At 48.6% G+C, this 21,752-nt stretch overlaps 1 protein-coding gene across 1 annotated transcript in view; it reads right to left on the bottom strand.

Moving 5' to 3' along the window:
• Window positions 1-240: 240 nt before the first annotated feature.
• LOC115183294 (elongator complex protein 4-like) overlaps window positions 241-21,752 on the bottom strand; it is a gene marked incomplete at its 3' end in the record, with an annotated part of 56,899 nt that continues 35,387 nt past the window's right edge. Inside the window, exons 7-8 of the mRNA XM_029744624.1 lie at window positions 17,463-17,651; window positions 241-349 (exon numbers count right to left, since the gene is read on the bottom strand). Of these exons, the coding sequence (XP_029600484.1) occupies window positions 241-349; window positions 17,463-17,651 (298 nt within the window). The remainder of the gene's footprint in view (window positions 350-17,462; window positions 17,652-21,752) is intronic.

Here is a 21,752-nt window from a genome sequence, read left to right as displayed (position 1 = left end):
GGCGGGAGAGAGGAGCTCTGCTGGGGGGTGAGGGGGTGAGGGGGAGAGTGCAGCGTGGCAGCTGAATCCCCCCCGGCCTGTCTAGTGAGGAGCACGTCTGATTGAGCAGCAGCCCACTAACAGGCCCTGACAGCCTGGGCTGCCCTGTGAGGGGCCTGCCTGCCTAGCAGACCAGCCTCCACACACACAAACACACAAACACACACACACAAGGACAAGAGGTGTGTGTGTGTGGGTTACCGTGGTAATCTTTGTACAGGGGGTTGGTCTCTCTCTCTGAGCCTCTGAAGGACTCTAGAGCGATGGCTGTGTCACACAACCTGGTTATATTGCCCATCAGAGCTCTGTTCTGTAGGAGAGAGAGAGATGGAGAGAAATAGAGAGAGATGGAGAGTGAGGGCGAGGAGAGAGAAAGATGAGTGATCACAGGTAATTGAAAACCTCCTGACATCAGCGCTGAAATTAAAATAGGTCATCATTACCCGACTCAGGACTTCACTACCTGCCGATCGGGTGAGGGGCGATGTGGAGGGAGGGCAGTTATTGAGGTCACATGGAGAAAGGTGTGGGGGGTAGTTGTTGAGGTCACATGGAGAAACGTGTGGGGGGGTAGTTGTTGAGCTCACATGGAGAAACGTGTGGGGGGGTAGTTGTTGAGGTCACATGGAGAAAGGTGTGGGGGGTAGTTGTTGAGGTCACATGGAGAAAGGTGTGGGGGGGTAGTTGAGGTCACATGGAGAAAGGTGTGGGGGGGTAGTTGAGGTCACATGGAGAAAGGTGTGCGGGGGTAGTTGAGGTCACATGGAGAAAGGTGTGGGGGGTAGTTGTTGAGGTCACATGGAGAAAGGTGTGGGGGGTAGTTGTTGAGGTCACATGGAGAAAGGTGTGGGGGGTAGTTGTTGAGGTCACATGGAGAAAGGTGTGGGGGTAGTTGTTGAGGTCACATGGAGAAAGGTGTGGGGGGGTAGTTGAGGTCACATGGAGAAAGGTGTGGGGGGGTAGTTGTGAGGTCACATGGAGAAAGGTGTGGGGGGTAGTTGTTGAGGTCACATGGAGAAAGGTGTGGGGGGTAGTTGAGGTCACATGGAGAAAGGTGTGGGGGGGTAGTTGAGGTCACATGGAGAAAGGTGTGGGGGGGTAGTTGAGGTCACATGGAGAAAGGTGTGGGGGGGTAGTTGAGGTCACATGGAGAAAGGTGTGGGGGGGTAGTTGTTGAGGTCACATGGAGAAAGGTGTGGGGGGGTAGTTGAGGTCACATGGAGAAAGGTGTGGGGGGGTAGTTGTTGAGGTCACATGGAGAAAGGTGTGGGGGGGTAGTTGTTGAGGTCACATGGAGAAAGGTGTGGGGGGAGTTGTTGAGGTCACATGGAGAAAGGTGTGGGGGGGAGTTGTTGAGGTCACATGGAGAAAGGTGTGGGGGGGAGTTGTTGAGGTCACATGGAGAAAGGTGTGGGGGGGTAGTTGTTGAGGTCACATGGAGAAAGGTGTGGGGGGGTAAAGGTAAACATTAAGTGCAACAGGGAGGAGATGCTGCATAATATCTTTGTACCACATAAACACACAAGTAGAGAGATGTGTATATGTACACTCATGCACAAAGACAAACACACACGCATCATGCACATAAGAACACAAACACACAGTTGAAGGAGTGAAGGGGAGAGGATCGCTCGAGGAGGAGGGCTCCCCCTGCTGGTCAGATCTCCCTCTGTTGTGACAGCAGAGAACGAGGGAGAGAGAGGAATGCAGGGAGAGGGGGAGAGAAGGGGAGAAGAATGCAGAGAGAGAGGAACGCAGGGAAAGAGAGGGAGGGAGGGAGAGGGGGAAGCAGGGAGAGAGGAAGAGGGAGAGAGGGACGCAGGGAGAGAGGGACACAGGGAGAGAGGAAGAGGGAGACGCAGGGAGAGAGGGACGCAGGGAGAGAGGGACGCAGGGAGAGAGGAACGCAGGGAGAGAGAGACGCAGGGAGAGAGGGACGCAGGGAGCGAGAGACGCAGGGAGAGAGGGACGCAGGGAGCGAGAGACGCAGGGAGAGAGAGACGCAGGGAGAGAGAGACGCAGGGAGAGAGAGACGCAGGGAGAGAGAGACGCAGGGAGAGAGAGACGCAGGGAGAGAGAGACGCAGGGAGAGAGACGCAGGGAGAGAGAGACGCAGGGAGAGAGAGACGCAGGGAGAGAGAGACGCAGGGAGAGAGGGACGCAGGGAGAGAGGGACGCAGGGAGAGAGGGACGCAGGGAGAGAGGGACACAGTGAGAGAGGAAGAGAGGGACGCAGGGAGAGAGGGACGCAGGGAGAGAGGGACGCAGGGAGAGAGGGACACAGGGAGAGAGGGACGCAGGGAGAGAGAGACGCAGGGAGAGAGAGACGCAGGGAGAGAGGGACGCAGGGAGAGAGGAACGCAGGGAGAGAGAGACGCAGGGAGAGAGGAACGCAGGGAGAGAGGAACGCAGGGAGAGAGGAAGAGAGGGACGCAGGGAGAGAGGGACGCAGGGAGAGAGGGACGCAGGGAGAGAGGGACGCAGGGAGAGAGGGACGCAGGGAGAGAGGGACACAGTGAGAGAGGAAGAGAGGGAGGAAGAGAGGGACGCAGGGAGAGAGGGAGAGAGGAAGAGAGGAACGCAGGGAGAGAGGAAGAGAGGAACGCAGGGAGAGAGGGACGCAGGGAGAGAGGGACGCAGGGAGAGAGAGACGCAGGGAGAGAGAGACGCAGGGAGAGAGGGACGCAGGGAGAGAGGGACGCAGGGAGAGAGGGACGCAGGGAGAGAGAGACGCAGGGAGAGAGAGACGCAGGGAGAGAGAGACGCAAGGAGAGAGGGACGCAGGGAGAGAGGGACGCAGGGAGAGAGGGACGCAGGGAGAGAGGGACGCAGGGAGAGAGGGACGCAGGGAGAGAGGGGACGCAGGGAGAGAGGGACGCAGGGAGAGAGGGACGCAGGGAGAGAGGGACGCAGGAGAGAGGGACGCAGGGAGAGAGAGACGCAGGGAGAGAGAGACGCAGGGAGAGAGGGACGCAGGGAGAGAGGAAGAGGGAGAGAGGGACACAGGGAGAGAGGAAGAGGGAGACGCAGGGAGAGAGGGACGCAGGGAGAGAGGGACGCAGGGAGAGAGGGACGCAGGGAGAGAGGGACGCAGGGAGAGAGGGACGCAGGGAGAGAGAGACGCAGGGAGAGAGAGACGCAGGGAGAGAGACGCAGGGAGAGAGGGACACAGTGAGAGAGGAAGAGAGGGAGGAAGAGAGGGACGCAGGGAGAGAGGGACGCAGGGAGAGAGGGACACAGGGAGAGAGGGACGCAGGAAGAGAGAGACGCAGGGAGAGAGAGACGCAGGGAGAGAGAGACGCAGGGAGAGAGGGACGCAGGGAGAGAGGAACGCAGGGAGAGAGGGACGCAGGGAGAGAGGGACACAGGGAGAGAGAGACGCAGGGAGAGAGAGACGCAGGGAGAGAGGGACACAGGGAGAGAGGGACGCAGGAAGAGAGGGACGCAGGGAGAGAGGAAGAGAGGGACGCAGGGAGAGAGGGACACAGGGAGAGAGGGACGCAGGGAGAGAGGGACGCAGGGAGAAAGGGACGCAGGGAGAGAGGAAGAGAGGGACGCAGGGAGAGAGGAAGAGGGGGACACAGGGAGAGAGGAAGAGGGGGACACAGGGAGAGAGGAAGAGGGGGACACAGGGAGAGAGGAAGAGGGGGACACAGGGAGAGAGGAAGAGGGGGACACAGGGAGAGAGGAAGAGGGCGACACAGGGAGAGGGGAAGAGGGGGACACAGGGAGAGAGGGAGAGAGGAAGAGAGGAACGCAGGGAGAGAGGAAGAGGGGGACACAGGGAGAGAGGAAGAGAGGAACGCAGGGAGAGAGGAAGAGGGGGACACAGGGAGAGAGGAAGAGGGGGACGCAGGGAGAGAGGAAGAGAGGGACACAGGGAGAGGGGAAGAGGGGGACACAGGGAGAGAGGGACACAGGGAGAGAGGAAGAGAGGAACGCAGGGAGAGAGGAAGAGGGGACACAGGGAGAGAGGGAGAGGGGGACACAGGGAGAGAGGGAGAGAGGGACGCAGCAAGAGAGGAACGCAGGGAGAGAGGGAGACACAGGGAGAGAGGGAGAGAGGAACGCATGGAGAGAGGAAGAGGGGGACACAGGGAGAGAGGGAGAGAGGGGGACACAGGGAGAGAGGAAGAGAGGGACACAGGGAGAGAGGAAGAGAGGGACACAGGGAGAGAGAAAGAGGGGGACACAGGGAGAGAGGAAGAGAGGGACACAGGGAGAGAGAAAGAGGGGGACACAGGGAGAGAGGAAGAGGGGGACACAGGGAGAGAGGAAGAGGGGGACGCAGGGAGAGAGGAAGAGAGGGACACAGGGAGAGGGGAAGAGGGGGACACAGGGAGAGAGGAAGAGGGGGACACAGGGAGAGAGGAAGAGGGGGACACAGGGAGAGAGGAAGAGGGGGACACAGGGAGAGAGGAAGAGGGGGACGCAGGGATGGGGGGAGTCTTCTATTATTCATCTCCTCAGCCTCTTAAATCATTAACATCCTCCTCTCTGTGTTGGCTGCCTGCCATCGCCTGATGCAGTTTTCATGCCTTCCTGTCTTATCATCCTTTCTTGTTCTCCATCCTTTTCACTTGTGTTCTACTTTTAAAGTATGCATGTCCCCCCAGCCAGGCCTCAGAGCACTTAAAGGCTGAGGTCAGTCACACACAGAAATTAAACCCGGAGTGAGCAAAATTATTTAGCACACATTTTAATTGTACTGTTTAGAGGGGTGGGCCACCAATAGTGTGTGTGTGGTCTGTGATTTTAGGAAGGCCAACTGAATGAACATCCTGTCTGTCTCCTCACTGTCCGATCCGCCACGTCAGCTTCTCCTTCACATATAGGTAACTGCCAAAATAAAGGAAACACCAACAAAGTATCTTAATAGGGCATTGGGCCACCATGAGCCACCAGAACAACTTCAATGAGCCATGGCATAGATTCTACAAGTCTCTGGAAGTCTATTGGAGGGATGCGGCAACGTTCTTTCGCGATCAATTTCATAATTTGGGGTTTTGTTGATGGAAAATACGGTCTCAGACGCTGCTCCAAAATCTCCCAGAAGTATTCAACTGGGTTGAGATCTGGTGACACACCCTTTAAACCCCCTATGCTTCTTTGAGACTTCTCTTTCAAAGTCAGATCTCTTCTTCTGGCCATAGTAGCCAAAATAACAGGCAACTGGGAATTTTTATACATGACCCTAAGCATGATGGGATGTTAATTGCTTAATTAACTCAAGGACCACATCTGTGTGGAAGCACCTGCTTTCAATATACAGTCGTGGCCAAAAGTTTTGAGAATGACACAAATATTAATTTTCACAAAGTCTGCTGCCTCAGTTTGTAGGATGGCAATTTGCATATACTCCTGAATGTTATAAAGAGTGATCAGATGAATTGCAATTAAACGCAAAGTCCATCTTTGCCATGCAAATGAACTGAATCCCCCAAAAAACATTTCCACTGCATTTCAGCCCTGCCACAAAAGGACCAGCTGACATCATGTCAGTGATTCTCTCATTAACACAGGTGTGAGTGTTGACGAGGACAAGGCTGGAGATCACTCTGTCATGCTGATTGAGTTCGAATAACAGACTGGAAGCTTCAAAAGGAGGGTGGTGCTTGGAATCATTGTTTTTCCTCTGTCAACCATGGTTACCTGCAGGGAAACACATGCCGTCATCATTGCTTTGCAGAAAAAGGGCTTTACAGGCAAGGATATTGCTGCCAGTAAGATTGCATATAGGATCATCAAGAACTCCAAGGAGAGCGGTTCAATTGTTGTGAAGAAGGCTTCAGGGCGCTCAAGAAAGTCCAGCAAGCGCCAGGACCGTCTCCTAAAGTTGATTCAGCTGTGGAATCGGGGAACCACCAGTACAGAGCTTGCTCAGGAATGGCAGCAGGCAGGTGTGAGTGCATCTGCACGCACAGAAGACTTTTGGAGGATGGCCTGGTGTCATGAAGGGCAGCAAAGAAGCCACTTCTCTCCAGGAAAAACATCAGGGACAGACTGATATTCTGCAAAAGGTACAGGGATTGGACTGCTGAGGACTGGGGTAAAGTCATTTTCTCTGATGAATCCCCTTTCCAATTATTTGGGGAATGCGGAAAAAAAGCTTGTCCGGAGAAGACAAGGTGAGCGCTACCATCAGTCCTGTGTCATGCCAACAGTAAAGCATCCTGAGACCATTCATGTGTGGGGTTGCTTCTCAGCCAAGGGAGTGGGCTCACTCACAATTTTGCCTAAGAACACAGCCATGAATAAAGAATGGTACCAACACATCCTCCGAGAGTAACCTCTCCCAACCATCCAGTAACAGTTTGGTGACGAACAATGTCTTTTCCAACATGATGGAGCACCTTGCCATAAGGCAAAAGTGATAACTAAGTGGCTCGGGGAACAAAACATCAAAATTTTGGGTCCATGGCCAGGAAACTCCCCAGACCTTAATCCCATTGAGAACTTGTGGTCAATCCTCAAGAGGCGTGTAGACAAACAAAAACCCACAAATTCTGACAAACTCCAAGCATTGATTATGCAAGAATGGGCTGCCATCAGTCAGGATGTGGCCCAGAAGTTAATTGACAGCATGCCAGGGCGGATTGCAGAGGTCTTGAAAAAGAAGGGTCAACACTGAAAATATTGACTCTTTGCATCAACTTCATGTAATTGTCAATAAAAGCCTTTGACACTTATGAAATGCTTGTAAATATACTTCAGTATTCCATAGTAACATCTGACAAAAATATCTAAAGACACTGAAGCAGCAAACTTTGAGGAAATTAATATTTGTGTCATTGTCAAAACTTTTGGCCACGACTGTACTATGAATGCCTCATTTACTCAAGTAAATGCAGCATACAAGACATTTTTGGACTCACCTTGTTGTGCTGTGCTCACTTGAACAGGAAGGTGGCGCGGCGGCCCTTCATGAGCAAAGTTTGTTATCAAACTTTGTCATCAAATACTGGCATTCTCTGGATTTATGGTGCTTTCAAGACAAATGGGGTTGAATCATGATGACGTCAGTGACCTTCAGGTCGGAGCTCTAGAAAGAGGCCAGAGTTCCCGACTTGCAATTCTGAGTTGGATGACCGTTCAACATGTATTTTCCCAGTCTGAGCTTTTTTTTCAGAGTTCGCAGTTGTCTTGAATTCACAAATATCACATTTCACAGTTCTGAGATTCCAGTTGTTTTGAGCGAGGCAGAAGTCATGCTGTACTGACACCATGGCCAATGTTGAATGTTTATCTTTTTAAGCTTGGAAAAGAGACCCTTAAACCCAGACTTAGGAGCACACACCCACCCCACTGAATAGCAGGCTAGTGACAGGCTAGATTGTTGACTTCATTCATGATGACTGCTAGCCTGCTAGCTAAGATTTTGTCCAATCAAAGCTGCTGTAGATAGTTGAAGTACATCTAAATACATCTAAAGTCAATTCCTGACATTTAATACTAGCAAATATTCCCTGTCTTAGGTCAGTTAGGATCACCACTTTATTTTAAGAATGTGAAATGTCAGAATAATAGTAGAGAGAATGATTTATTTATGCTTTTATTTCTTTCATCACATTCCCAGTGGGTCAGAAGTTTACATACACTCAATTAGTATTTGTAGCATTGCCTTTAAATTGTTTAACTTGGGTCAAACATTTCAGGGAAGCCTTCCACAAGCTTCCCACAATAAGTTGGGTGAATTTTGGCCCATTCCTCCTGACAGAGCTGGTGTAACTGAGTCAGGTTTGTAGGCCTCTTTGCTCGCACATGCTTTTTCAGTTCTGCCTACACATTTTCTATAGGATTGAGGTCAGGGTTTTGTGATGGCCACTCCAATACCTTGACTTTGTTGTCCTTAAGCCATTTTGCCACAACTTGGAAGTATGCTTGGGGTCATTGTCCATTTGGAAGACCCATTTGTGACCAAGCTTTAACGTCCTGACTGATGTCTTGAGATGTTGCTTCAATATATTCACATCATTTTCCTCCCTCATGATGCCATCTATTTTGTGAAGTGCACCAGTCCCTCCTGCAGCAAAGCACCCCCACAACATGATGCTGCCACCCCCGTGCTTCACGGTTGGGATGGTGTTCTTCAGCTTGCAAGCCTCCCCCTTTTTCCTCCAAACATAACGATGGTCATTATGGCCAAACAGTTCTATTTTTGCTTCATCAGACCAGAGGACATTTCTCTAAAAAGTACGATCTTTGTCCCCATGTGGAGTTGCAAACCATAGTCTGGCTTTTTTATGGCGGTTTTGGAGCAGTGGCTTCTTCCTTGCTGAGTGGCCTTTCAGGTTATGTCGATATAGGACTCGTTTTACTGTGGATATAGATACTTTTGTACCTGTTTCCTCCAGCATCTTCACAAGGTCCTTTGCTGTTGATCTGGGATTGATTTGCACTTTTTGCGACAAAGTACATTCATCTCTAGGGGACAGAACGAGTCTCCTTCCTGAGCGATATGACAGCTGTGTGGTCCCATGGTGTTTATACTTGCGTACTATTGTTTGTACAGATAAACGTGGTACCTTCAGGCGTTTGGAAATTTCTCCCAAGGATGAACCAGATTGAGGTCTTGGCTGATTTCTTTAGATTTTCCCATGATGTCAAGCAAAGAGGCACTGAGTTTGAAGGTAGGCCTTGAAATACATCCACAGGTACACCTCCAATTGACTCAAATGATGTCAATTAGCCTATAAGAAGCTTCTAAAGCCATTACATAATTTTCTGGAATTTTACAAGCTGTTTAAAAGGCACAGTCAACTTAGTGTATGTAAACTTCTGACCCACTGGAATTGTGATACAGTGAGTTATAAGTGAAATAATCTGTCTGTAAACAATTGTTGGAAGAATTGCTTGTGTCATGCACAAAGTAGATGTCCTAACCGACTTGCCAAACCTATAGTTTGTTAACAAGAAATTTGTGGAGTGGTTGAAAATCGAGTTTTAATGACTCCAACCTAAGTGTATGTAAATTTCCGACTTCAACTGTATGCGATTTGACGTAATTTTATCTGTGGCCAATGACCTTAAATCTCCTTGGATGGGCACTTCTAATGTAACTCTAAGGCAGCACCCAAGGGGCTTGAATTTCGAGCTCTACCCTTAGATTTGGCGGCGACGTAGTGTCCCCATGAGTGACAGAACACTGAGCCAATCACGGCGCAACTAGAGAACATTACCAACCCCTATGTTCTGTATTTTCCACTGGCTGCCCCTCCACCACAGAAAGCACTGAGCTAGGCTGAAACACCTGCATTTTGGAGCTGGCTTACTCAAGAAAGCAAAAAAGAGACCAAGTTTGTATGCGGCTTCATTAACTCAATAATTATTAAACATTTTTACATTGTTTCCAAACTGATATGTGACACGTATTAATGTCAACATTACATGCAAAACATGTGTCCCCCCAAAAATAATATATATTATTATTATTTTTAGCTAGAAAAGTACGGATCAAAACTAGTGGGGCTTTGAATGACAGGTGTGTGTGATGAGCAAGGGGACCGAGGTCCTGATTAAAGTTTCAGGTGGACTGTGGCACTGGGTGGTGTGAGGAGGCTTTCTGTGCATCACTCTTCCTCCCTGGGTGTTTAATAATGGATAGAGCAGCCAGTGTAGCCCAACTAACCTCACTGCTACCAGTCTAGACTGTCTGTGGCTGAGAGAGACCAGACTAACCAACGAGCCCCACACTGCTGCCAGTCTAGACTGTCTGTGGCTGAGAGAGACCAGACTAACCAACTAGCCCCATTGCTGTCAGTCTAGACTGTCTGTGGCTGAGAGAGACCAGACTAACCAACGAGCCCCACACTGCTGCCAGTCTAGACTGTCTGTGGCTGAGAGAGACCAGACTAACCAACGAGCCCCACACTGCTGCCAGTCTAGACTGTCTGTGGCTGAGAGAGACCAGACTAACCAACGAGCCCCACACTGCTGCCAGTCTAGACTGTCTGTGGCTGAGAGAGACCAGACTAACCAACGAGCCCCACACTGCTGCCAGTCTAGACTGTCTGTGGCTGAGAGAGACCAGACTAACCAACGAGCCCCACACTGCTGCCAGTCTAGACTGTATATTTTGGTGCGATCTTCCAAATGCCTGTCTCTCAAGAATCAAGGTAAAAAACAACTGTTTCACACAGACACCGTGCCCCTTCCCCCTGGCACACAGACACCGTGCCCCTTCCCCCTGGCACACAGACACCGTGCCCCTTCCCCCTGGCACACAGACACCGTGCCCCTTCCCCCTGGCACACAGACACCGTGCCCCTTCCCCCTGACACACAGACACCGTGCCCCTTCCCCCTGGCACACAGACACCGTGCCCCTTCCCCCTGGCACACAGACACCGAGCCCCTTCCCCCTGGCACACAGACACCGAGCCCCTTCCCCCTGGCACACAGACACCGAGCCCCTTCCCCCTGGCACACAGACACCGAGCACCTTCCCCCTGGCACACAGACACCGTGCCGCTTCCCCCTGGCACACAGACACCGTGCCCCTTCCCCCTGGCACACAGACACCGTGCCCCTTCCCCCTGGCACACAGACACCGTGCCCCTTCCCCCTGGCACACAGACACCGTGCCCCTTCCCCCTGGCACACAGACACCGTGCCCCTCCCCCCTGGCACACAGACACCGTGCCCCTTCCCCCTGGCACACAGACACCATGCCCCTTCCCCCTGGCACACAGACACCGTGCCCCTTCCCCCTGGCACACAGACACCGTGCCCCTTCCCCTGCCACTCACAACAAAGATGAAAGATCATCTTCTTGCCCTCTGACAACAAGCAGTTTCAACTATCTATTTGCATTTGAGGTTTGGTCCAACAGAATCAGTAGATTCCCCTTCTAACGATCCCCTTTTAATGTCTCAACTCCCAAAATGTAGAACAGACCCTACTAAAACGAGTGTATCAATGAACATGATCGTGGAAAATGTATGCGCAGTTTCTGATGTGCGAAGCATTGCGGTAGCACACACAGCTAGCTAGCTAGCGGTCAAGTCTGTGTTTTATAAAATGTGCAATAAGCAAAAAAAAGACGCAGTTATATCAGGAATTGCCAACTCGTTCTCATTCTGAGAAATAAGCATCATCTTATTTTTGATTTGATTTGGTTAAAACAGAGACAGGAGGGTGTATTCATAACTGTTCAACTGTTCTACCTTGTTAGCAAACAAACTGATCCTAGTTGGCTAGACTTTAAATATAAAGATTAGCTGGCTACTCACTAGCATGTGGTGCTTGATAGATAGGTCTCATAAATAGTGTTGATCTTCTATAATGTCTGCTACCAGAAGTTAGTTCATTACTACTGGATGTGCATTATGCCTGGTTCTGGTTACATTTGGAACAAAAAGGGCATTTTCATAGACTTAAAAGACAGATCAGCGATTATTGGGTTAAACTACATTGATCAAATAAAGGTTAAACTACATTGATCAAATCATTAAATTATTAGTGGGTCTTATGGTTGCGGAAGGCTTATATTTAGCCTAGATATAATTTTATAAGCCCTGAATTCATTAGATTATTGCTGACTGTTTGAAATGCAGTGTATTTGACCTGAAATTGTGCAACAAAGCTTATTTAGAGAAAACGTTAAAAAAAATATACTGTATATCAGGAAATCGCCCATAAATTAGAAATAAAATAAAATAAAATAAATGAAGATATGATTTTTAGGCCATATCGCCCAGCCCTACATCAGATCGGTCTGGATGTCTGTTCTAGTGAGTGTGTTTCTATGGCTGAGTTTCTGGGAGAGCCACCGTCTGCCATATGTCCCAGCAGATGACTCTACCACCTCCACACTGAGGGTCCAGAGTAAGGACACACACACACACACACACACAAAGTAGTCAAACTTAGGCAGGAAATGCCAACAACGAACAGTGAGCAATCGTATAAAAAACGAATAATGAAAGATGAGCATTGTAAGTTTGAAGTGTGGGAGAGGTGAAAAAATTATGTTATTGATCAATAATGACAAACCTCCTGGCACTGAGAATGGTAACTGACTCTATAGCCACTCCTATCTGTCATATTTTTAATCTGAGCCTAGAGGAAAGTCTTTGTCCTCAGGCCTGGAGGGAAGCCAAAGTCATTCCGCTACCCAACAGTGGTAAAGTGGCCTTTACTGGTTCTAACAGCAGACCTATCAGCTTGCTGCCAGCTCTTAGCAAACTGGTTCTAACAGCAGACCTATCAGCTTGCTGCCAGCTCTTAGCAAACTGGTTCTAACAGCAGACCTATCAGCTTGCTGCCAGCTCTTAGCAAACTGGTTCTAACAGCAGACCTATCAGCTTGCTGCCAGCTCTTAGCAAACTGTTGAAAAAATTATGTTTGACCAAATACAATGCTATTTCTCTGTAAACAAATTAACAACATACTTTCAGCATGCTTATAGAGAAGGGCACTCAACATGTACTGTACTGACACAAATGATGATTGGTTGAAAGACATTGATAATAAGAAGATTGTGGGAGCTGTACTGTTAGATTTCAGTACAGCCTTTGATATTATTGACCATAACCTATGGTTGAGAAAACATATGTGTTATTTCTTTTCAACTTCCACTATCTAATTTACCTCAGAGGGTTTTCTTTAATGGAAGCTTCTCGAATGTCAAACATGTAAAGTGTGGTGTACCGCAGGGCAGCTCTCTAGGCCCTTTACTCTTATCTATTTTTACCAATGACCTGCCACTGGCATTAAACAAAGCATGTGTGTCCATGTATGCTAATTATTCAACCATATACGCGTCAGCAACCACAGCTAATGAAGTCACTGAAACCCTTAACAAAGAGTTGCAGTCAGTTTTGGAATGGGTGGTCAGTAATAAACTGGTCCTGAACATCTATAAAACTAAGAGCATTGAATTTGGTACAAATCATTCCCTAAGTTCTAGACCTCAGCTGAATCTGGTTACTTGGTGTTACCTTAGATTGTTAACAGTCATGGTCAGAACATATTAATTCAATGGTTGTAAAGATGGGGAGAAGTCTGTCTACAATAAAGAGATGTTCTGCTTTTTTGACACCACACTCCACAAAGCAACTCCTGCAGCTGGCCCAACAGAGCATCACGTCTTGCTCTTCATTGTAATCAGAGGGCTAATATTAATACTGTGCTTGACAGTCTGTCTTGGCTAAGAGTTGAGGAAAGACTGAATGTTTCTTTTAAAAACAAGAAGTGATGCAATGTGTTGTACGTTCCAAATTATTTGAATAGTCAATTTGCACACAGCACTGACACACATTTATCCCACTAGACATGCAACCTGGGGACTTTTCACAGTCCCCAAGCCCAGAACAAATTCAAAGAAATGTACAGTATTATACAGAGCCATAAGTGCATGGATCTCCTATCTCATATAGCGTGCAAGTGAACAACAAACCTGGTTTCAAAAAAACAAATAAAGCAACACCTCACGGGGTGACGCCTCTCCCCCATGTGACCTACTTGTTGTGGGTATGTACTGACATGTATGTGGAACTGATAGATGAACACACACTACATGATCATGTTTTAAATATATGGAAATTCTTGTCTTTTTCGTTATGCGTCGGACCCCATATAAGAATAGATGTCGCCATTGGCATCGGCTAATGGGGATCCTAATAAATCTAATCAAATAGAACACACAGAATACCTATAGATGCATGTCATTACTGCAACAACAACCACCAACAAAGAGGATCAAATCAAATGTGTATAAGTCACATGCTTCGTAAACAACAGGTGTAGACTAACAGTGAAACGGTCCTCTGAATGCAGTGAACAGTCCATTAGAGCCAAAGCCACATGCCATCCCTGCTTGTCCAATGGATGAATGGCTAAGGACTCCCAGAATAAGAGTCCAACATCGAGCCTTGTCCCATTGAGAGACTGGGTGGCTAAGCCAACATCGAGCCTTGTCCCATTGAGAGACTGAGTGGCTAAGCCAACATCGAGCCTTGTCCCATTGAGAGACTGGGTGGCTAAGCCAACATCGAGCCTTGTCCCATTGAGAGACTGGGTGACTAAGCCAACATAGAGCCTTGTCCCATTGAGAGACCGGGTGGCTAAGCCAACATCGAGCCGTGTCCCTTTGAGAGACTGGGTGGCTAAGCCAACATAGAGCCTTGTCCCATTGAGAGACTGGGTGGCTAAGCCAACATAGAGCCTTGTCCCATTGAGAGACTGGGTGGCTAAGCCAACATAGAGCCTTGTCCCATTGATAGACTGGGTGGCTAAGCCAACATAGAGCCTTGTCCCATTGAGAGACCGGGTGGCTAAGCCAACATCGTGCCTTGTCCCATTGAGAGACCGGGTGGCTAAGCCAACATCGAGCCTTGTCCCATTGAGAGACCGGGTGGCTAAGCCAACATCGAGCCTTGTCCCATTGAGAGACTGGGTGGCTAAGCCAACATCGTGCCTCGTCCCATTGAGAGACCGGGTGGCTAAGCCAACATCGAGCCTTGTCCCATTGAGAGACCGGGTGGCTAAGCCAACATCGTGCCTCGTCCCATTGAGAGACTGGGTGGCTAAGCCAACATCGAGCCTTGTCCCATTGAGAGACTGGGTGGCTAAGCCAACATCGAGCCTTGTCCCATTGAGAGACTGGGTGGCTAAGCCAACATAGTGCCTTGTCCCATTGAGAGACTGGGTGGCTAAGCCAACATCGAGCCGTGTCCCTTTGAGAGACTGGGTGGCTAAGCCAACATAGTGCCTTGTCCCATTGAGAGACTGGGTGGCTAAGCCAACATAGAGCCTTGTCCCATTGAGAGACCGGGTGGCTAAGCCAACATCGTGCCTTGTCCCATTGAGAGACCGGGTGGCTAAGCCAACATCGAGCCTTGTCCCATTGAGAGACCGGGTGGCTAAGCCAACATCGAGCCTTGTCCCATTGAGAGACTGGGTGGCTAAGCCAACATCGTGCCTCGTCCCATTGAGAGACCGGGTGGCTAAGCCAACATCGTGCCTTGTCCCATTGAGAGACCGGGTGGCTAAGCCAACATCGAGCCTTGTCCCATTGAGAGACCGGGTGGCTAAGCCAACATCGAGCCTTGTCCCATTGAGAGACTGGGTGGCTAAGCCAACATCGTGCCTCGTCCCATTGAGAGACCGGGTGGCTAAGCCAACATCATGCCTCGTCCCATTGAGAGACTGGGTGGCTAAGCCAACATCGAGCCTTGTCCCATTGAGAGACTGGGTGGCTAAGCCAACATCGAGCCTTGTCCCATTGAGAGACTGGGTGGCTAAGCCAACATCGTGCCTCGTCCCATTGAGAGACCGGGTGGCTAAGCCAACATCGTGCCTTGTCCCATTGAGAGACTGGGTGGCTAAGCCAACATAGTGCCTTGTCCCATTGAGAGACTGGGTGGCTAAGCCAACATCGAGCCGTGTCCCTTTGAGAGACTGGGTGGCTAAGCCAACATAGTGCCTTGTCCCATTGAGAGACTGGGTGGCTAAGCCAACATAGAGCCTTGTCCCATTGAGAGACCGGGTGGCTAAGCCAACATCGTGCCTTGTCCCATTGAGAGACCGGGTGGCTAAGCCAACATCGAGCCTTGTCCCATTGAGAGACCGGGTGGCTAAGCCAACATCGAGCCTTGTCCCATTGAGAGACCGGGTGGCTAAGCCAACATCGAGCCTTGTCCCACAGGGTGGCATTGCCCACAAGGTCAAGAGGCCCAGTCAAAACAAAAGGGGGCAACGTAGCAGCCCACTGAGGACAGGGCAGAGCAGCCTCCAGTAGGCCCAACACACACAAGGGCGGACGGACGTGTAAACACAAACGGACAGACGTGCGCGCACACACACACACACACACACACACACACACACACACACACACACACACACACACACACACACACACACACACACACACAGCAAAGTGGACCACTCTTTCAATTCTGAAACAGTGAGACCCACTGGCTTCATATGACCACATACTGTAGTCTAACCCTGGTGACGCTGTGCTCCAGGGTGTTGACCATACACATACTGTAGTCTAACCCTGGTGACACTGTGCTCCTGGGTGTTGACCATACACATACTGTAGTCTAACCCTGGTGACGCTGTGCTCCAGGGTGTTGACCATACGCATACTGTAGTCTAACCCTGGTGACACTGTGCTCCAGGGTGTTGACCATACACATACTGTAGTCTAACCCTGGTGACGCTGTGCTCCAGGGTGTTGACCATACACATACTGTAGTCTAACCCTGGTGACGCTGTGCTCCAGGGTGTTGACCATACACATACTGTAGTCTAACCCTGGTGACGCTGTGCTCCAGGGTGTTGACCATACACATACTGTAGTCTAACCCTGGTGACGCTGTGCTCCAGGGTGTTGACCATACACATACTGTAGTCTAACCCTGGTGACACTGTGCTCCTGGGTGTTGACCATACACATACTGTAGTCTAACCCTGGTGACGCTGTGCTCCAGGGTGTTGCCCATACACATACTGTAGTCTAACCCTGGTGACACTGTGCTCCAGGGTGTTGACCATACACATACTGTAGTCTAACCCTGGTGACGCTGTGCTCCAGGGTGTTGACCATACACATACTGTAGTCTAACCCTGGTGACGCTGTGCTCCAGGGTGTTGACCATACACATACTGTAGTCTAACCCTGGTGACACTGTGCTCCTGGGTGTTGACCATACACATACTGTAGTCTAACCCTGGTGACGCTGTGCTCCAGGGTGTTGCCCATACACATACTGTAGTCTAACCCTGGTGACACTGTGCTCCAGGGTGTTGACCATACACATACTGTAGTCTAACCCTGGTGACGCTGTGCTCCAGGGTGTTGACCATACACATACTGTAGTCTAACCCTGGTGACACTGTGCTCCAGGGTGTTGACCATACACATACTGTAGTCTAACCCTGGTGACGCTGTGCTCCAGGGTGTTGACCATACACATACTGTAGTCTAACCCTGGTGACACTGTGCTCCAGGGTGTTGACCATACACATACTGTAGTCTAACCCTGGTGACGCTGTGCTCCAGGGTGTTGACCATACACATACTGTAGTCTAACCCTGGTGACGCTGTGATCCAGGGTGTTGACCATACACATACTGTAGTCTAACCCTGGTGACGCTGTGATCCAGGGTGTTGACCATACACATACTGTAGTCTAACCCTGGTGACACTGTGCTCCAGGGTGTTGACCATACACATACTGTAGTCTAACCCTGGTGACGCTGTGATCCAGGGTGTTGACCATACACATACTGTAGTCTAACCCTGGTGACGCTGTGATCCAGGGTGTTGATTCCTGTTAACAGCACTACTGATAATACGTAGAACAATGTTACAATGTGAAAGGTGACGAACATGAATTGAAAATGCTGGGTTGCACGTGACACACCTACGTGCCCTTTGTGACACTCTTAGTGCACGGCACATACTCTTACCTGGATGAGGTGTGAGGGCACGGTAACCACGGCGACAGAGAGCGATGACCTCAGCATGGCCCGGAGGCCGTAAAGGAAGGTGGTGAGGGCGTGGCCGTGGCTTGGGTTTTCACGGCAACATAGGTCGTCACCCCACAGGGCGGAGCCGAGGGAGTGCAGCCCAATCCGTAGGATGTTCCGTGACTTGGTCTGAGAGAGAGAGAGGAGAGAGAGGAGAGAGAGAGACAGAGAGAGACAGAGAGAGACAGAGAGAGACAGAGAGATACTGTGAGTCTTGATATATACAGTGCATGTAAGGAATTATCATGGAGTTCCATGCCTCATATGTTGTTGAAATGACACATTATCATTGCATTTTTAACAAAAATATTGGGCATGTGTCTATGACCATAGAGAAGACACATTATATTTCTGTTGGTAATTAAAACCCCTCACGGTGTGGTAGTAAACAAAACAGTGCAGAGTTTACAGACACTAGCAGCCCAACAGGACAGGAGAGTCTGCTCACCAGCACAGACCATCGGAACACAGCCGCCAAACGTGATTGGACACAACTGCCCAATCACAGAGGCCATCTGACAGGGGCACAATGGACCTGTCAGACAGGATTCCAATATGGCCGCCACCCAGAAACGCCGGCACATTCTTGGCACCAGAACGAGGCTGGCCGGCCAAGGGGGGCCGTGGGGAGGGGTGGTGGACGGAGGGGTAGAGTGTTACCCTCAAAGTCTTGCCCACCCTCACAAAACACCCTAAGACTATAGAATAACGTTTCTCCCTGCTTTGGTGTTTCCCTTTTTCTCAGTCTCTCGCTTTTCCTTACGTCCCAGCATGCTTTTCTCTATTCTCTCATCCCTCTTACCCTGCCTCTTTCTATGCCCTCTCTCTTTCTCTCCTCTCGTCCATTGATCTAGGGCCTTTTTCAGCTTTGGTGCTATCTAAGATAAATAAACCTCATTGTTACTAGGAGTTTCCACTGTTGGCCTTGCACAATCCCAAGGGAGGGGTATCACTCTTCTGTCCTCTTCCCTCTCTCTCTTTCTCCTCCTCTTCCTGACCAACTTAGTCAATCACTCATTCCTGTTGTCTTTCTCCTTTTCTATTCTCTCACACGTTTATCCCTGACTCACTTCCTGTCTGCTTGTATGTGTGTCAGAGACATCCCACCACAGTTCATCAGACCCCTGGGCCCCAGTGGGAAGGGAACCATGGTAACATGCCAGAAGCTGTTTAGTACTCCTATAGCGAGAAGCTGTTTAGTACTCCTATAGGGAGAAGCTGTTTAGTACTCCTATAGAGAGAAGCTGTTTACCACTCCTATAGAGAGAAGCTGTTTAGTACTCCTATAGAGAGAAGCTGTTTAGTACTCCTATAGAGAGAAGCTGTTTAGTACTCCTATAGAGAGAAGCTGTTTAGTACTCCTATAGGGAGAAGATGTTTAGTACTCCTATAGGGAGAAGCTGTTTAGTACTCCTATAGGGAGAAGCTGTTTAGTACTCCTATAGAGAGAAGCTGTTTAGTACTCCTATAGGGAGAAGCTGTTTAGTACTCCTATAGAGAGAAGCTGTTTAGTACTCCTATAGAGAGAAGCTGTTTAGTACTCCTATAGAGAGAAGCTGTTTAGTACTCCTATAGAGAGAAGCTGTTTAGTACTCCTATAGAGAGAAGCTGTTTAGTACTCCTATAGAGAGAAGCTGTTTAGTACTCCTATAGAGAGAAGCTGTTTAGTACTCCTATAGAGAGAAGCTGTTTAGTACTCCTATAGAGAGAAGCTGTTTAGTACTCCTATAGAGAGAAGCTGTTTAGTACTCCTATAGAGAGAAGCTGTTTAGTACTCCTATAGAGAGAAGCTGTTTAGTACTCCGATAGAGAGAAGCTGTTTAGTACTCCTATAGAGAGGAGCTGTTTAGTACTCCTATAGAGAGAATCTGTTTAATACTCCGATAGGGAGAAGATGTTTAGTACTCCTATAGAGAGGCGCTGTTTACTACTCCTATAGAGAGAAGCTGTTTAGTACTCCTATAGAGAGAAGCTGTTTAGTACTCCTATAGAGAGAAGCTGTTTAGTACTTCTATAGAGAGAAGCTGTTTAGTACTCCTATAGAGAGGAGCTGTTTAGTACTCCTATAGAGAGAAGCTGTTTAGTACTCCTATAGAGAGAAGCTGTTTAGTACTCCTATAGAGAGGAGCTGTTTAGTACTCCTATAGAGAGAAGCTGTTTACGACTCCTATAGGGAGAAGCTGTTTACTACTCCTATAGGGAGAAGCTGTTTAGTACTCCTATAGGGAGAAGCTGTTTAGTACTCCTATAGAGAGGAGCTGTTTAGTACTCCTATAGAGAGAAGCTGTTTAGTACTCCTATAGAGAGAAGCTGTTTAGTACTCCTATAGAGAGGAGATGTTTAGTACTCCTATAGAGAGGAGCTGTTTAGTACTCCTATAGGGAGAAGCTGTTTAGTACTCCTATAGAGAGAAGCTGTTTACTACTCCTATAGGGAGGAGCTGTTTAGTACTCCTATAGAGAGGAGCTGTTTAGTACTCCTATAGAGAGGAGCTGTTTAGTACTCCTATAGAGAGGAGCTGTTTAGTACTCCTATAGAGAGGAGCTGTTTAGTACTCCTATAGAGAGAAGCTGTTTAGTACTCCTATAGAGAGAAGCTGTTTAGTACTCCTATAGGGAGAAGCTGTTTACTACTCCTATAGGGAGAAGCTGTTTACTACTCCTATAGAGAGAAGCTGTTTAGTACTCCTATAGGGAGAAGCTGTTTACTACTCCTATAGGGAGAAGCTGTTTACTACTCCTATAGAGAGAAGCTGTTTAGTACTCCTATAGGGAGAAGCTGTTTACTACTCCTATAGGGAGAAGCTGTTTAGTACTCCTATAGGGAGAAGCTGTTTACTACTCCTATAGGGAGAAGCTGTTTAGTACTCCTATAGAGAGAAGCTGTTTAGTACTCCTATCGAGAGAAGCTGTTTAGTACTCCTATAGGGAGAAGCTGTTTAGTACTCCTATAGAGAGAAGCTGTTTAGTACTCCTATAGGGAGAAGCTGTTTACTACTCCTATAGGGAGAAGCTGTTTAGTACTCCTATCGAGAGAAGCTGTTTAGTACTCCTATAGAGAGGAGCTGTTTAGTACTCCTATAGAGAGGAGCTGTTTAGTACTCCTATAGAGAGAAGATGTTTAGTACTCCTATAGAGAGAAGCTGTTTAGTACTCCTATAGGGAGAAGCTGTTTACTACTCCTATAGGGAGAAGCTGTTTACTACTCCTATAGGGAGAAGCTGTTTACTACTCCTATAGGGAGAAGCTGTTTAGTACTCCTATAGAGAGGAGCTGTTTAGTACTCCTATAGGGAGAAGCTGTTTACTACTCCTATAGAGAGAAGCTGTTTAGTACTCCTATAGGGAGAAGCTGTTTAGTACTCCTATAGAGAGAAGCTGTTTAGTACTCCTATAGGGAGAAGCTGTTTAGTACTCCTATAGGGAGAAGCTGTTTACTACTCCTATAGAGAGAAGCTGTTTAGTACTCCTATAGGGAGAAGCTGTTTAGTACTCCTATAGGGAGAAGCTGTTTACTACTCCTATAGGGAGAAGTTGTTTAGTACTCCTATAGGGAGAAGCTGTTTACTACTCCTATAGGGAGAAGCTGTTTAGTACTCCTATAGAGAGGAGCTGTTTAGTACTCCTATAGGGAGAAGCTGTTTACTACTCCTATAGAGAGAAGCTGTTTAGTACTCCTATAGAGAGAAGATGTTTAGTACTCCTATAGGGAGAAGCTGTTTAGTACTCCTATAGAGAGAAGATGTTTAGTACTCCTATAGAGAGAAGCTGTTTAGTACTCCTATAGAGAGAAGCTGTTTAGTACTCCTATAGAGAGAAGCTGTTTAGTACTCCTATAGAGAGAAGCTGTTTAGTACTCCTATAGAGAGAAGCTGTTTACTACTCCTATAGGGAGAAGCTGTTTACTACTCCTATAGGGAGAAGCTGTTTAGTACTCCTATAAGGAGAAGCTGCTTACTAATCCTATAGGGAGAAGCTGTTTAGTACTCCTATAGAGAGGAGCTGTTTAGTACTCCTATAGGGAGAAGCTGTTTACTACTCCTATAGAGAGAAGCTGTTTAGTACTCCTATAGAGAGAAGATGTTTAGTACTCCTATAGGGAGAAGCTGTTTAGTACTCCTATAGAGAGAAGCTGTTTAGTAATCCTATAGAGAGAAGCTGTTTAGTACTCCTATAGAGAGAAGCTGTTTAGTACTCCTATAGGGAGAAGCTGTTTAGTACTCCTATAGAGA

This window comes from Salmo trutta, unplaced genomic scaffold, assembly GCF_901001165.1.
Source record: "Salmo trutta unplaced genomic scaffold, fSalTru1.1, whole genome shotgun sequence".
NCBI classification, from domain to species: Eukaryota; Metazoa; Chordata; class Actinopteri; order Salmoniformes; family Salmonidae; genus Salmo; species Salmo trutta.
The sequence above is the reverse complement of the archived record's forward strand: the minus strand, read 5'-3'. Positions and strand labels throughout refer to the sequence as shown.